The sequence below is a fragment of the Solanum lycopersicum genome, chromosome 12 (assembly GCF_036512215.1).
Source record: "Solanum lycopersicum chromosome 12, SLM_r2.1".
NCBI lineage: Eukaryota > Viridiplantae > Streptophyta > Magnoliopsida > Solanales > Solanaceae > Solanum > Solanum lycopersicum.
In genome coordinates this window covers 1,440,142-1,456,440 of record NC_090811.1, presented here as the reverse complement: position 1 = coordinate 1,456,440, position 16,299 = coordinate 1,440,142, and the positions used below count along the sequence as shown (strand labels likewise).

Here is a 16,299-nt window from a genome sequence, read left to right as displayed (position 1 = left end):
ACAACAACAATACATGTTAATATTTCTAATGAGTTTTGAAATAAAAACCCAAGAGACGTTATGGAGTGTGTCATTTTACTTTTTTAAATACTTCTATATTATTTAACAATCCCAGAAGAGGAACTACATTTTCCTTTTTTTCTCATTTCAATTTTCTATCCGGTTGGTGCATAGGTTCAAGACTCAGAGGAGTATGAGTCCGTCCCTCTACCCTCCTCCACGCTCTGCTCGTGGCAGAAGCTTGCAGCAGGGCTCGAAACCCTAATTTATACGGTATCCACACATCACATGCCACGTCGAAATCACACAAAAAAAAAAGAGGGGGGGGGGGGGGGGGGGGTCTGATCATGTCTAGAAAGAGGATTCTATTAGTCCAAAAATGAGTCATGATTCTTGAAAATGGCAGATACATAGTTTCTCTCTAATTTTGTGCCAGTCATACTGAAGGAAGCCATTGTCCACTAATCTTTTGATGTGATGACCAACAATCCCAATGCACCTATCAATATATACTGCAATAAGAAGAAAGGAAAAAAAAGTCTTAGCATTTGAATTCCATATCACCTAGATAGTTAACCTTATAAAGCACTAATGTAAAAGCAGAATTAGAAGTTCAATAGACAACAAACCTTGATAATTGGTTTTTCGGTCATGATTATCGTTACCCAACCAACATAAGGCAAGAACCTGAAATTAACAAGCAAGTCGTTCAGCATTCAAGGAACAAATAGGTAACACACAAAGGGGGGCTGAATACAATTAACATATTCTGAATATACTCGCACAAGTGGGGTCTGGGGAGGGTTGGGCGTACGTAGACCAGACCTTACCCCTACCTCTGTGAGGTAGAGAGGTTGTTTCCAATAGACACTCGCCTGAAGACAAAACGTTTTCCAGAACAGGTTTGAAAGCTATGATGGAAATATTGAAGAAAAAGAAGTACTGAAAATAAAAGTAGTACTATAAAAAGAATGAAAAAAAGGAGAGATACGAGTGAAAACTTCAATTCTTTCTCGAGTGTCAACAAATTCATGAAACTTCCCTAGCATGGAAATAGTGGTATAAAAAATGACAACTTCTGTGAAAATTTTACTTTACGTGGAGGATCTTCCAATGGAAAATGATTAACAATATGAATTCTGCATATTTATAATGGATTAGTTGTTGGAGTTTGCAATATTGCATAGAGTAGAATCGAAAGGAAGTGGTGCATATTCAAATAAGATAAAGCATAGAAGGGAATGAGAGCCAAGGCAACACCACTGTAAGACCTCACAACCTAACAATTGCTGATGGGTCTCTTAAGCAGAGGACCTCAAGAAACGAGAAAGCAAAGATCTAAAGAGCAGATCTAACTGTCAACTCACCCAACAGCTCTCCCCATGATGTGATGACGTTGCAGCCAGAGTTGACCTTGAGCATATAGAAGTCTGTCATCACCAAAGTTGTTGTCTCCTAAAGATTTGAATCATATACAGCAAAGAAAATTAGTAGTCATTATTGAGGAGTAAGAACCATAAAACCTTGCTTAACAATAATTAGGGGACAAGCAAATAACAGAAGGCTTTCTCAGTTGATCAGTACAAACAAACAAGCAGAAGATTATTGTCTGAAGTAAAACTTTTTCATTAAATAAAAAACTATGAAATGATTGATGAGCACCTTATGAATTGTAATAAATTTATGATAACCGACTCTCAATGCAGAGAGAGAGGGAGAGAAAGAGCGCGGAAGGGATCTATACAATACATTCTTGACTTCTAACCTAATATGCATCATAAACAAATACCTTTTGTAAGGACGTTAACTTCTCCAGTGTCTTTGCGCTCGTGAACCTACAAGGGGAAACATAAAGAAGTAATGGTGGTTAGTTTACCCAAGAGGAAGGAAAAAGTGGGCAGACAGCAAATGTCAGATACAACCAAAATTAGTTAAGTACAGGAAACACGTGCCTTCTTATCATGTCATTATTCAACAATATTTTAATTTCTGTTCCCTCTTCGTTCAGAAGGTTGGTACTTGGATTGAGTTTGGAAGTAAATACAACAAAGTTGTATTACAAATTGAATTACCACGTGCAGAAAATGATACAGAAAGTTGCTGATAATATTTGTGAAATTTACAGTCTATTCTCGGTTAGATTCATCACTGGTATATGACTCCAGAATTTACTTTTTATGTATGTACTTCTCTCAATTATCAAGGAAGAGAGGAATGGCTAATCATCAGCCAGGCTTCAAACCAAGCCCGCTCTGATTGGTTGCATACCCTAATCTAGTTAAAAGAGGGTCATTCTATCACTTTATCACTTCAGAATGTGCTTTCATCTATCAATCCCTTATATCCTTCTTTTCCTTTACAAATATTGATAATTAATTGCACATTCCTTGTTTTACTACCAGTGCACAGAAACATTAGATGCAGGCAACACAACCAGATGAAAGAAAATTTGGTACAGAGAGAAAACTTCCCAACATACCTTTATTACTCTATGAACAATTGGAATTTCACGTCCCTGTGCAACAAAAAAATGCCATCAGCATTAGTAAATTTTGAAGTCAATATAAATGATAGCAATAATTTCAGGAACATGATTTTGACAGATTGAAGTCCAATCATAAAATAGATATTACTGGTATTTATGAGCAAAACTAAATAAGGTCTATTCAATGAAACAATTTTTATTCTAATATGTGCCTAATCCTGTTGTTGTAGACGAAATAGAAATGTGAAAAGGTGCCAAGCTGTTACTATGGGAACATAAATAACTCCCACAAGTGACATTGCAAAAGCAGAGAATACAAAGAAATATTGTTTATTGTGTATGTTTATCTTCTCAAAAGCCAAAGTAACTCGAGCAGAAAACAGGTAAAACAGAAGATGCTGGTAAGCACTACTTACATCAACATTAAACACAACAATTTCTCCCGCACGAATAGGGTCCTTGCTCATATGCAAGAAAAGAATGTCACCCTGCAAGAAAGTAGACGATGTTTTCAGTAATACAGAGTCGAAAGAGCAACTAACACTCCACTTAAAGAAGTATTTCTACTTCTCACTATAGTGTAAACGAAAAGAAAAGGAATTCAGGAGAGTTTCTCCTCGATAGTAAGAAAGACACCAGGATCATACTGTCACTCACATGAAAGGCGTACTTTGCACAACATTAGAATAGGAAGGCTCATTATTTATTTCAAATAATAACAAGTTGCTACTGAAACCAGAAACCCTGATATCTATTCAGCAATAAGCCAAATACAAGAAGATATATCTAGCATAGATTATGCATATTTAGATGAAAAACAAGATAGTTAAACAAAACTTTTTTTGAACTCCCTTTCTTTAGTTTCATATCCTAATATCCTCTAGTATTTAACCTCTAGTAAAGAATCTTTAGCAAAGGATAAACAAACAGAGTAGCACACAGCAAAAGAAGTAGAAACAAGTCCAGCTACAGTTGGCTGTTATCCGTTTGTTTAGATGCCCTCTCCCATCCCCAAGTCCTCTTTTTTTTCTTGTGAACAAGTTTCTTTAGCTCACCCTTTTAAAGCCTGGTTCCATACTTCCAGAGAGCACAACCACCACAGGTGACTCGCTGCCAGTTACACACATCAATGCTTTCCATATTATAAGTGCTGACGTAACAATCATCCCTGAAAGTGATTATGTGAAGAAGGGTCAGACTAAAGAATATTAACTTTTACAGAGTAAAGAACAAAATCCATCAACTTCCATTTTCATACTTTTTCACACATCAGAAGAAATGAAAATAGATTTAACATTGAACAACTCAGTTCTAATATCAATTCTTTCAAGAAGTGTGGGGTTGAACTGATTTTGCCAAAAAAAAAAAAAGAAACAAGTGCTCTAACAAATTTAAAACTAAGGTTTTCAAATTGTTCAAAGACTCGGACTCTATTCTTCAAAATAAAAATTCAAGAAGTCAATTCTGAGTTGAAATATTTGAAAATTTGAGTCTGAAATTATTTCCCAAAGTAGTCAACTTTCACTTGGCAAAAGCAGCCAAAACAAACACTTCTTGTAAAGTTTGTAAACTGAATTTCAAGTTCAATTCTTCAAATCAATGCCAACTAGATATTCCCTCTATACCAATCTAGAAGTCCAACTATTTTCTAGCTCGTATAATCCGCAACAAAGCAAAAACTAGACACTAAATCATTGAGAAGAGGATAGACATTCGCTTCAGCTTGCATCTGCATTAGTTCCATAGTTGCATTATTGCACATTTAATTATTTGAGAAGATGATTTTCTAAGATAATAAATTTTTCTCAATGGGCAATGTTAAGTTTCATAATATCCTTACATGGAGATATAATTCAACCATGTCATTAACAATTAAGATATTTCTTGATTTTTAATGCCCAAAAATAAACTACAAATATGCATAAAACAGTTCTCTCTTTTTGCTAACATTGACTAGAACAGATATCTTGATTTGGGTATAAATCTTTCAGCTTCATAACATAAAATATGTGAACCTATAGATAATAAGTGAATAAGGGAACACAGCTATTTCATGCTCTATAATTCACCTCTAGACAATGACTACAAAGTTGGACACTTCATTTCAAATTATTTCAATAATTAGATAAAGAAGAATAAGGTACAGGACTACTTGTAGCCTATTTCTGAGCAAACTGCACAACCCAAACAAGCAATCGTTCAAGACACAGTTAGCAACCACATGAATGCCACCTAACAAGAAGCTACTTCAAAACTTCCATGGGATGTCTCAAACAAGCTTAAAAACCAACTGGATTTGGTCATTGGCCTTGAACTTAGCTCAATAATCATAAATAAACATCTAAATTTGGTTTCTTTGGTACTAAAAGCAAAACACTAAAAATTTAAAATACACCATGAAACCGCTATTGATGTTTGCACCTAGGTAAGCTGCCTACAACACACCCTTTAGGGGTGCGACCTTTCCCCCAACCCTGCGTAAATGCAACAAACCAGGCTGTGCCTTTTTACCATGAAACAGATAGGAACCTAATCTATATACTCCACCAAACACCTAAAGAGAGAATTTTTTTCCAGAAAATCTCAGCCTCTAGTCTGAAATCCCAACAAATTCATAAAAAAAAAAAAATCCAAATCCTCACAAAACGAAGTTTTTCCAGAAGTTAACAACCAGCAAAAAAAACAGTCAATTCATTCTAAATACTGAATCCATCAAAACGGGTCAACCCAAATGCGTCCATCAATTGATAAGTCCAAAACCCAAAAAAATCATCAAAAACCCCAAATCCATGAAAAAATGAAAGTTTTCCAGAATCTATCACTCAACATCCAGCAAAAAACCAGTCAATTCATTCTGAATACTGAATCCATCAAAATGAGTCAACCCATATGGGTCACAACACACACAGCAGCACAATTAATTAATCAATTGATAAATCCAAAATCACACAGAACTATATCAAAAAATAAAAAATCAAACCATCCATATATATATACACAAGCTCAATGAATTGAACTAAATCAAAAGGACAAAAGATGAACACAAACCAAGACTGATTGCTTGAGTTACGAGTTGTCTGTACTGAATTGACTTTATCGAATCGATTTGCTCTCCGATCCATCCCATTTTTGCGTCTCTCTGTTTTCTTCTCTGTTTCTCCTTTTGGTCTGAAATCAATAAATCTTTGAGGGCACAAAAGTGTAAGGGCTTTTCTATCTATATAGTGAAATATTTGGGGCAAGTTTTGAATTATAGCAAAGTAATGGGGCTTTTTTGCAATATTTCACAAATTAATAAGTGATTAAATTATATTTGAACAATAGTTTAATTTAAAAACTCATTTTTATGATTGAAATATTAGTTCAAGATATAATCGAATAAAAGAAGAAACGAATAATGTACCAGATTTGAAATAAATTTAGATTGAATTGATGAAATGTGGTAATAAGTGTTTTAAATTTAATGAGTCTTATGCAATACGAATTTGAATTACTCGAGAGGTAAACGAAAACGAAAATGAAATATATTATTAGCCAAATGCATAAATGACCCATAAAGTTCTCTAATTTTCATTTTGACCCCTCAACTTTGGTTATTACCTAGTGTGACATCATTTGCTTCATATGTGACAAATTGGACCAATAAAATAAAAACATGTCAGCAAAGAAGAAAATATTAAAAGACACCTCACAAAATAATACCTACCCCACACCCAATTTTTCTCCTCCTTAATAGAAACACTATTGTCCTTCGCCGAGATAGAATCAGAATTTTAATTTTTTTATTAATTTTAAATTTTATCAATTACGCCTTTAAGTGGTAAAAAAAAATTCTAGTTCAAGTCAGTTTTTTAGTGAAAATAATTTTTTTTATTCAGGATAGCTTGCGCGCATCTAAATTAAACTTGTGAATTTTTTTCGGTATGTTATGCCTTAAGAGTTCCAATACTCGACCCTAACTTATTTGAAATTGAGCTATAGTACTCGTTATATATATTATCGTCAATGAAGTATCACGTTCCATTAAAGTCTTGGGACTCAATTATATTATCTCCAATAGTCTTATGAAGTTCTTAACAAACACACTTCCACAAAATGTAAATACTAACGTACAAGATTTAAGAACAAGCTTTAAGCAAGAAAAATAATGTCTCAGTCCCAAACAAGATGATATCAGCTACAAGAACAAACATATAAATTATCAAAGTGAAAATGCCGATTACATAGATTTGTATTTCGAATCTCCATTTAACTAACTAAAATATGTACGATCATCAAAAGATCATCAATAAAGAAGTGCCAAAAGCTTCTCTTTTATTATCTACAAAGCCTCACTCTCACTTAATAATTGAGACTAAATAAGGTAACTCGATACGTCTTCATGTGTTCACTTTTATTTTGAGATAATAGTCAAAAATATACTTGAACGCTCAATTATTAGTTGTTCTTTTTTCCTAGCTCAACTATAGTTCAAGTAGTAAAAGAGAACAACTGATAGCTAGGGTGTCAAACTCGTGAAAAGAAAATGATTCAAATATGCTTCTGACTATTAACTCGTTTAATTTTTAAAAAAAATTCTAGCTCCTAATTCTCCTCAATAATCATTCTAAGGTAATTAATTCGCAAAAACTAAAAAGTCGATTGATATGCAAGAAGATAAAATCTTGAATTTCTCCCTTGAATTTTACCATTCCACTATACCCTTTGACGATAAATATTGAAGTAAATAAAAGAGGGAGGGGGAATGAAACAAGACCAATTTTATTTTTTTTATGTAACTTTCTTTATTCACAAATTATGTAATACAAAATAATAAAATTAACTTAGGCTATGAATTTTTACTTTTGTTACATCACTCACATTAACACCAAAAAAAAAAAGGACCAAATTGCACTCTATATCGAAAAATTATATATATTTAGTTGTTTTCTAATGGTAATAATACATTTTTGCGGTATTCAGCCAAACCCCATAATGGATATATATTTCTGTATGCTGCATAATGCAACATGCAATTCTTCATAAAAACTCCAGTAATTTCCTGCACATATATGTATTACAAAAAAATCAGATAATAAAAAAATTTTGATAATAAAACTATTTTTTTATATATAATCGAGAAATTCTCGAGAGCCAATGGGGTACAATTTTGTCTATAATAGAGTTTTGTGACGTACGCCTAATTCACACATCACATTAGACAATGATAAAACTGACTTCATATTCCATGCTTCCTTTTCAGTCTGTTCCAAAAAGAATGATTCATTTCTATATTTAGAAACGATTTAGCTTAAATTTTCTATTGTTTTTTGTTACTAATGAGATGATTAAAAGAAACACAAATTTTGTTTCTTAGAGAACAGGTTTTAGAAGTATTTCTTACTTTCTTAAGCTCGTGTCCAGTCAAAATGTGTCGCATAAAATAGGACGAGGAGAGTAATGTCTATTTTCTTACGTATATTTTTTGGTAAATTGAAAGAGCTTTTTTCGCTTTAACAATCAGTATCAATCAAACACAACTCAGTCTTTAACTAGTTTGTATCAACTATATGAATCTTCTATCCGTTTGGCTTGTAATTTACAGAGTGATTACCTGCTGTGGGAAGTCACCATCTTCCATCTGAGAATTGATCAACAACTTTGCTGCACGGTGAAGGGGTTTCGGATCTCTATCAGCCTGTCCAGAGTGAATCAATCCCATCAATGCCCATGCAGTTTGTACAAGATTTGAGTCATTTGTTTCGAGTTCTCTATATACCTGTTTTGATCAAAAACAAAACTCAGTCACAGTGGCTTTTCGACAGTACACATCTAACTAGAAATTCGTAATGTAGATGTCTACGTGATCATTTTCTAAGTTGGAATGTTCCTCTAGTATAGTGGAGTCGAGTTGAGGTGTGGCGTGCATACTCAAATTAGGAGTGTTCAGTTGCCAGTTGAGGCCAAGTTAAAGTGTCTATCTTCGTATTGAGAACCTTCAGTGTTAGCTTGCATATTGGAATGAAATGGTTTGAAATGAAGAGGATGTATCTTACCTAAAATATCCGATCCTAACTATGTAAAGATCGAGACATTGTTGTTGTTATTGTCATTCTTTAACGGGGAAAGGGGTGTGGAATTTAAAAACAATGCATCAGACTTTAGATGCAGATAACTCAAACGTGCTGACAGAGAAGTCCTGAGAAAGGACCTTTACTTTTACTTTACCTTGTCTGGGCAAGAACGGTAGCTTTCGCCCCAACCACCATCGGATCTTTGTGTTCTTAGCAGAAATTCAACGCCTTTACGAACAGCTGCAGAGTTGTTGTAGGACTTGCCTGCTGCAACAAGCCCTCCAAGAGCAAACCAGGAACCATATGTGAAGCAAACACCCCAGTTACCATACCTGTTAACATGATTACTCATGTCATATGTTATCGAGCTATTTGTAGTAAGTTCAAGAACTCGGAAAAGAAATATAATATACCATGAACCATCAGGCATTTGTACATCTTCAAGATATTTAACAGCATTATCAATGAATATGTTAATCTCCTTGGTTCTGTGTCCGGGATACAGCTTCTTAAACAGAACAAGTGCTTGAATTGATGAGGCAGTGCATTCGACGTACCTGGATTGACATTTAATCAGTGTCAAGCTGTAAAACGGAGACTAACAAGAAAAGGGAAAGAGAGAGGAACTATAGTGATCATACTCGTGCTCAATGACAATGTCCGCGAAAAATTCAGTAGGATTCAGCAGCTGTCAGTGAATAAAACAGAACAAGAAAGTTAAAATGGTTGAAGGTTTTTAACAACGTTGAGACAAATCATGGAAATAGGAATATTGTGTTACCTCCAAATACTCGGAGGCTCCTGCAGGTTCCCATGCTGCTAAACCGCCATTTTTGCTCTGCGATTATATTTAAAATGGATCTTATTATAACTTCAAGATATAGGTTTCTCTTGAATTTTTTTGCAAAAGCAGAAAACAACTTCAGTGATTAATGATTTGAGGGCACATCTTTCAGTGTTTACCTGTAATGAAAGAATAACATTCACCGAGTCATACAATCGCCCTGGCTCCATTGCCTGACCGACTAATTCACGAGGCATTGTAGACAACAGAAGGCAGCACTAGACAAACAAAAGTTAAACGAAAAATTAGGCAAACTTTCTAGCCATCATCTTACCATTTGTCAGCAAATTTCAAGAAATTGAACTTTGAGATACCTTTAATGCTTCAGCAGTGCAATCAGAGACTTGCCATCCATGATCTTGATCTGAAAAAGTCCATGATCCTTTTGAGATATGTCGATACATTCCTTTGAAATCACCAGACGGATTGTTCGTCACCTACGAGAAGACTCTCACACTGTAAGACTTAGTTGAAACGAAAACATTAGAACAAAGTTCTTAATAATTAAATATCCAAACCTGAGATTGTTTTATAAAGTCATGTCCTTTTCTAAGCGTATCTGCTATCTCATCATTCATCTCACTGGCCAATAGTGCTTGGATAGCAAAACCAGTATCCCATTCTTGACTACCGAAACTCTGAAATTCAACGACAAATTGTCGCCTATTCAGTAACAACATATCCTATTCTTGCTTATTCTGGTTTGTCAAATAGTACAATGCAGATTTACAGACCTGCATTTTCATTCCATCTTCAGCTACCCATAAATAATCAGAGATCCTAGCAAGATGTTTTTTGAAATAATCGCCGTTAGGATCCTCGACCCAACAAGCAAGCATGCACAATACCTACACCATCCAAGTGTTTCATCAGTGTCTAACAAAAGAAGTCATTAACAAAATGCAGGTAATTCTGTAATCTGTTCAAAATGATTAAGTTGCCATACTTTTTCGACACATCCGATGGTGATGTATCGACTATTCTCGTCTTCATAGTGTATGTGTTTCATGGTAACTTCAAGAGCTTTGTTTCTCAGCTTGTTGAAAGGCCAACGGGTCAACAAAGGCTCGGTACATATGTAGAGACTATCCCACATCAAATCTTGAACCAACGGATGAGGGTAATAAAGATCCTCCTGCAGCAACAAGTTTGTGTTTGAGCATTCGTAGAAGATGGTATAATGTAGATACTAACTTCAAAACTGAGGACTCGTTTGGTTCGTAAACAAAGCTATACAGGGATAAATACTACCAAACTTTATGTCGGTAATCAAACGACCTTTGATAATCATACCTTTGCACATACATGGCGCACTTTCTTCCAGTTAATTTCATCGTATGGTCGATCATATAACTCTTCCCTTAGTTGCAAAATGAGAGGCGTGATTGGACCAACGAATCTCTTCCCATAGAGGTAAGACATCGGCATGTAGACCATTCGACAGTAACACCACATTTTTGCTGCATTTAAGTTGAAGTGTCAAAATACGAGGCAGATCGCAATGCTGCATAGAAAATCCTGAAAATAATATTAACCAACCTGGATGCACGGGAAGAAAAGATGGAAGAATCCAAAACTCAGGTGGCATTGGATTGGTTCCTATCCATTCAAAAACTCCAAGAATCTGATTGAAAGAGCGGAAATTTCTCAGCACAAGAAGACAACGTTGCTCGACCCTCCAAAAATGTTGCCGCGTCCATGCCAGATCCTTCAACTGCACTACTTTTGAAGGATCCAACACACATACGACCACATTTTTGAAGAGTTTGAACAAAGATACATGTCAATAGAAAATTACTTGACAAGGGGAAATGATATAATTCACTTAGTTTAACGTGAAATACGTAACCATCCTCTATCTGTTATAGACTTTGTACGTAATCATTGTATATAAGTTAAATCATAGTCATACCGAGAGCCATGTTTTTCCCCACGAAGGAATTGCGGTGACACTACCATGATCAAGAATCCATTTCCTTGCTCTAGCACACGCATTATTTACACCGCCATCTGGTCCTTCTCCAAGGATCCTCATGCAAATGTAACTCAGAGCTGTACAGAACATAGTACTGTGACCTTCTATGTGCAAACCCCATCCACCATCTTCGTTCTGAAACAACGTCAGCAATTCAGAAACGATTTTAAGTTCTATACACTCGTGACATCGTACACTATCTATACTAATCTTAAATTTGTAAACATTAAGATGCTAAAAAAGTTAACTCATGCACATCGTCATTGTATATAAGTTAAATTCTTTAGGTATCAGTATACTCATTGTGACATTACGTCGTATACCTGATGACAGTATATATACCGAAGAATTTCCTTTCGATGCTCAGCTGGGAATACAGTATTAAGATGCCCAGTGATATACATACACATAACCTGAATTTCAATGTAAAAATTAGCCTTAGCATATCCAAATTCCAATTTTGCAATAAAAAGGAAAGTAAAAATACATTAACATATGATATTTACTATCAAGAGTGGATCCAATTTTCAAAACAAATTCATCTGAACTCAATATTTCGACACAAAATACAGATTTTTATGCCAAAACTCACAAAAAAAATCTAACAATTATTAGATCTAAACAAATGTTAAAAGTATATTTGTACAATTTATTCAATGCTAAAAAAAACTTATAAATTACTTTTTTTAGGATTAATACATAGATAATTAAACACTTTAACTCGGCCCTCAACGGACAACAAAACACTCAACTTTCAGTATACACGTCTAGATACCTCGACTCATCTCCATCATATCAATTGAACACTCTGAGCTTACAAAATAATCATCTAGACACCTTCAAAATTTATGTCACGTCAGCATCATCAGATGTCCACGAGATATATTGGAAATGAGTTAAAAGTGTTTAATTAGTTGTTAGTTAACACCAAATTGAACTGTCTAGATGTGTACTCTCAAAGTTAAATGTTACTTACTTAACTAAGGTCAAATTTAAATGTCTATACCCTACACACAAATTTATTTATAATTATCTTATATTTGATCTGATCGCGTAAATATTAAAAACTTACCAAAGGTGGAAGAAAAAACAAAGGACCAGCATTTTCAGCAGGCCAATGACCATCAGTTGCCTGTAAAGCTGAGAAGAAATTAACTGCTCTATGCAATGCAATTGTAGCAACTTCATGGCTAATTTCTTCACCTTCTTCAACTTTTACTGCTGGAATTTTTTGTTTGAAATTTTTCTCTCCAAGAAACTGTAAAAAAAATTTTAAAAAAAGTGAGTGAAATTTAATTTGCTAAAAAAAAGATTAATTTACTTAGTTTTTGTTAGGTTGTAGAGCCTGATTAATATTTAATGTACTATTTATTCTTCATTTATTCTCTGTAACCAAAAATACTCTGATTTATTAATATATATATACCACACCGCCGTGAAAGTTTACTCACTGGGTGTTACCGCGAAATATTGGTTTCTCTCTTTTTCTCTCTAGATCTTTCATCTTATTCTCTCTAAAGTTCTTGTGTTTTTTATTCAGTGTGTGAATTCGATTCTAACAGTTTTTAGATTACTAATTTTATTTTTTATGAATAGTTATATGTAATTACCTTTCAATTGAATATGCTATAGATAATTATTTTACTTTTTTTTTTGTTAGTAATTTCACTTACTATGAGTTATCATTTGTAATTGCTCGAATAAAATTATATGAGAATTTCTTTTTACATTATTAATAAAATATTTAATAAAAGTAAAAAGTGATATCAACAAGTGGTGACCATTCTTTTTCTCTATATTTTATATAAAAAAAAATGAATGATAAAAACATGTTGTTGACTCTTCCAACTCTATTTAATTTTATTAAATAATAATCACTACTTGAAGTCAAACATTCGATGATATCGAACACTAGGACTTTTTTTCCCTGTGGCTCTATTATATTTAGGTTCGTGTGTTATAAAGATTGTTTTTTATTTGAAGCTTCAGTATAATTTGTAATTTCTGTCACTTTGTGTATTTAGGATAAACTCTTTATCGTGTAATAACCTGAAAATCACATTAGAAATGTAAATTGTATTAGACAAATCATATGTAACAGGTTTAACTTAGACGACTTTGAAGGGGGAATGATCTACGAATGACCACCCTTCGAATTAACAGATGACTCAGTTTCAGCTTGAACTCAAAATAAATAATTAAGGAGGGATGAATTCCAACTATAAGCGTATTTATTATTGTTGTTGGTCTATACTCTCTCCGTTTCAAAAAGAATGATTTCCTTTCTTTTTTAGTCTATTTTAAAAAAAATGACATCTTTTTTTTGTAACATTTTAATTTGAGCTTTCCACGTGATATATTTAAGACCACAATATCAAAAAATAATTTTGTATATTTGATCTAACTTTAATTTATGACCATAAAATTAAAAAATCTTTCTTCATATTCTTAAACTCCGTACCAACTTAAACCAGAGTGTTATATTTTTGTTGTTGTTATATATTAATCCACAAAGTATATTAGGGTCTTCCTCTAATAGACTATTTTTTTGGTCTTTTCTCTCTTGTCTTTCAAGTCTTAATTGGACACCTTTTTCATATACCCCACCCCCACCCACCCACTTTTAATGATTTAATTTAGGACATAAATATAGAATATGAAAAACAAGTCATGTCATCAATTTAATTCTCTTGTGTAGGTAGATGTTGTCAGGTAGAATTGATAATAGGACAAATTTCAGCGTATAACAAATAAAAAGTTTATATTTGTATATTATAGCAAAATTATATAATTGCGTTCTATAGTAAATATAAGTTTTGGTCTCGATCGGTTATATTTTTGGTTAATCGGGTAGGTGTCGATAGCAGCAGAACCTTTGTTTTTGCTTTTTTTTTTTTGCTAAAAACTTTTGAAAAAGTCTTCAAAGTTGAAGCATATTATATAAAACGAAGTGTATAAAATAAGAAAGAGAAAGACACTTGGGCAGAGAACTGTATAAAAATGAAGTGTATAAAATGAATTGTATTATTATAAGTGTATAGAACGATTATATATAATTTGAATTTGTATAAAATGAGAAAGAGAGAAAGACAAAAGAGACTTGACAAGGAATATACAATTGAATCGAATTGTATAAAACGAGAAAGAGAGAAATTAGATACAATTTGAAAATTGTATAAACGAAAAAAAAATGCAAAAGAAACTGGACATGGGAGTATTTTTATTGTATAGTTATAAGTGTATAGGATGAAAATATATATACTTGCATGTGTATATACAATTTTCTCACGCTTTATACAAACAAAAACACAATTTATACATTTCGCTTTGTGTTTGTATAAGTGAGAAAGGCGAGGGTGGCGAGCGAGATTTTGGGAGAGTGGCGAGCGAGATCTGGAAGAGGAGAGAGGGGGAACAAAAATATATGTATTTATACAATTTTCTCTGCTTTATACAATTAGAAACAATTTTTACACACTTGTGTTTGTATAAAAAGTGAGGAAGCGAGCGAGAGATTGGAGGAGAGTGGCGAGCGAGATATTTGGGAGAGAAGCGCCTCACAATTAACTCAAACCCTAGCTACTCCATTTATTGTAGGTTATTACTTTGCTATTATATGCAATTTTCCTTTGATAATAATACACTGTGTAGAATAGAGTAACGATCCTTTATGACCTCTAACAACTGGTCCACAAAAAAGACTTTTTTGAATGAAGTAAGAGACCTTGGGATCATAATCTCTTCAATAAAGATTGAAATGAGTCGATATATTTACCTGTATCCGCCAAAGAAGATCACTACTAGGCTTGACTTTATAACGATTATTCCAAAATTGTTTTCGAGCCTCTTCTATCTTAGCCCGTTCTTCTATCGTTCCACCATTTGGATCGAACTCCCACGTTTGTCTTCCAACATAGTTATTTGTACTATACAAATATGGACCATTTTGCCCTTCAGCAATTTTCAATTTCCACATCCTTTAATCGAATGTTCGAATGAACTCTTAACGTCTACCACCTCAACAATAAAATATATGAAATTTGAAATATATGTTGCCCTTACGTATTTTATCTGTCTTTACACGATAGAGAAATCGTTTCAGAAGACTCGATTAAAAAAAAAAAAGTAATGAAGAAGGGAAAATTGCATATATACTTACTAGGATAATTATATGTAGAGTTGTTGGAGATAGGAAATAAAATGAGTGAAATTTTACTTAAATAATAAGAGGGAGTTTATGCTGAAAGTGTGTAAGGTATAAAGGGAATGAACAATAAATTCGGATGAACTTTATTTTATTTTTTTATGTTAAAGACTCATTATAGTATTTAAATTGGAGGAATTTGGGTATAAAGCAATAACAAAAAAATATATTTAAAAGTAGGATTATAAAGTTTGGTATAAGCAAGGTCAAAAAATTATGTTTGTGTGGAAAAAAATTGGTGATATTATGCAACTATTTATAATACAAATTACAAGTTTTTTTTTTTTTTTGTCATTATGATGATGATAAAGATATATACCATCTACTGGCTTTTTCTTTTTTTTATAATTCCTTTTCTTGGAGAATTCTTCATATTGTCTTGTTTCAACTTTACATAAACACACTTAAAAAATAAATATTACAAATATTTGAAGTTAAAAATTATGTGAAAATGTATGTTATTACCTCGGTTCAGTTTTAATTGTCATAGTTTTCTTTTTAGAGTTAAATTATAAAAATTTTGACTAACATGTTACGATTTATTTTTTATTATATTTATATGCAAAAAATTGTAATATATCATACTTTTTGACTTTCGTATAGTTTTTATATATCGAAGTTTTTTGTTTAAAATATTGAATTAGTTTAATCTAATTTAACTTTGAAAATTAATGAAATCGACTTTTCGAAAAACACATCATGACAAAGAAAAATGATCCGAAAACGTAATTAATTATA

The 16,299-nt window shown here is 33.0% G+C and overlaps 2 protein-coding genes across 3 annotated transcripts; both read right to left on the bottom strand.

Moving 5' to 3' along the window:
- Window positions 1–348: 348 nt before the first annotated feature.
- LOC101262891 (uncharacterized) lies at window positions 349–5,725 on the bottom strand. Its single transcript, XM_004251517.5, has 8 exons — window positions 5,534–5,725; window positions 3,541–3,653; window positions 2,902–2,973; window positions 2,480–2,515; window positions 1,790–1,835; window positions 1,368–1,455; window positions 630–687; window positions 349–512 (listed from the first exon to the last, which is right to left on the bottom strand). Exons 1-8 carry the CDS (start codon window positions 5,610–5,612, stop codon window positions 462–464), a joined length of 543 nt encoding a protein of 180 aa, XP_004251565.1. The 5' UTR covers window positions 5,613–5,725; the 3' UTR covers window positions 349–461.
- Window positions 5,726–7,244: 1,519 nt separating this feature from the next.
- On the bottom strand, window positions 7,245–15,789 carry lTTS1 (beta-amyrin synthase). 2 transcript variants are annotated; one of them, XM_010315322.4, is made up of 18 exons: window positions 15,517–15,789; window positions 15,133–15,432; window positions 12,430–12,615; window positions 11,681–11,770; window positions 11,295–11,492; window positions 10,922–11,006; window positions 10,676–10,842; window positions 10,329–10,517; window positions 10,117–10,230; window positions 9,901–10,020; window positions 9,697–9,819; window positions 9,502–9,600; window positions 9,320–9,376; window positions 9,180–9,226; window positions 8,952–9,095; window positions 8,693–8,870; window positions 8,079–8,243; window positions 7,245–7,526 (listed from the first exon to the last, which is right to left on the bottom strand). In XM_010315322.4, the coding sequence occupies exons 2-18, from the start codon at window positions 15,331–15,333 to the stop codon at window positions 7,404–7,406; spliced, it is 2,286 nt and encodes a 761-aa protein (XP_010313624.1). In that variant the 5' UTR covers window positions 15,334–15,432; window positions 15,517–15,789; the 3' UTR covers window positions 7,245–7,403.
- Between the last annotated feature and the right edge of the window lie 510 nt (window positions 15,790–16,299).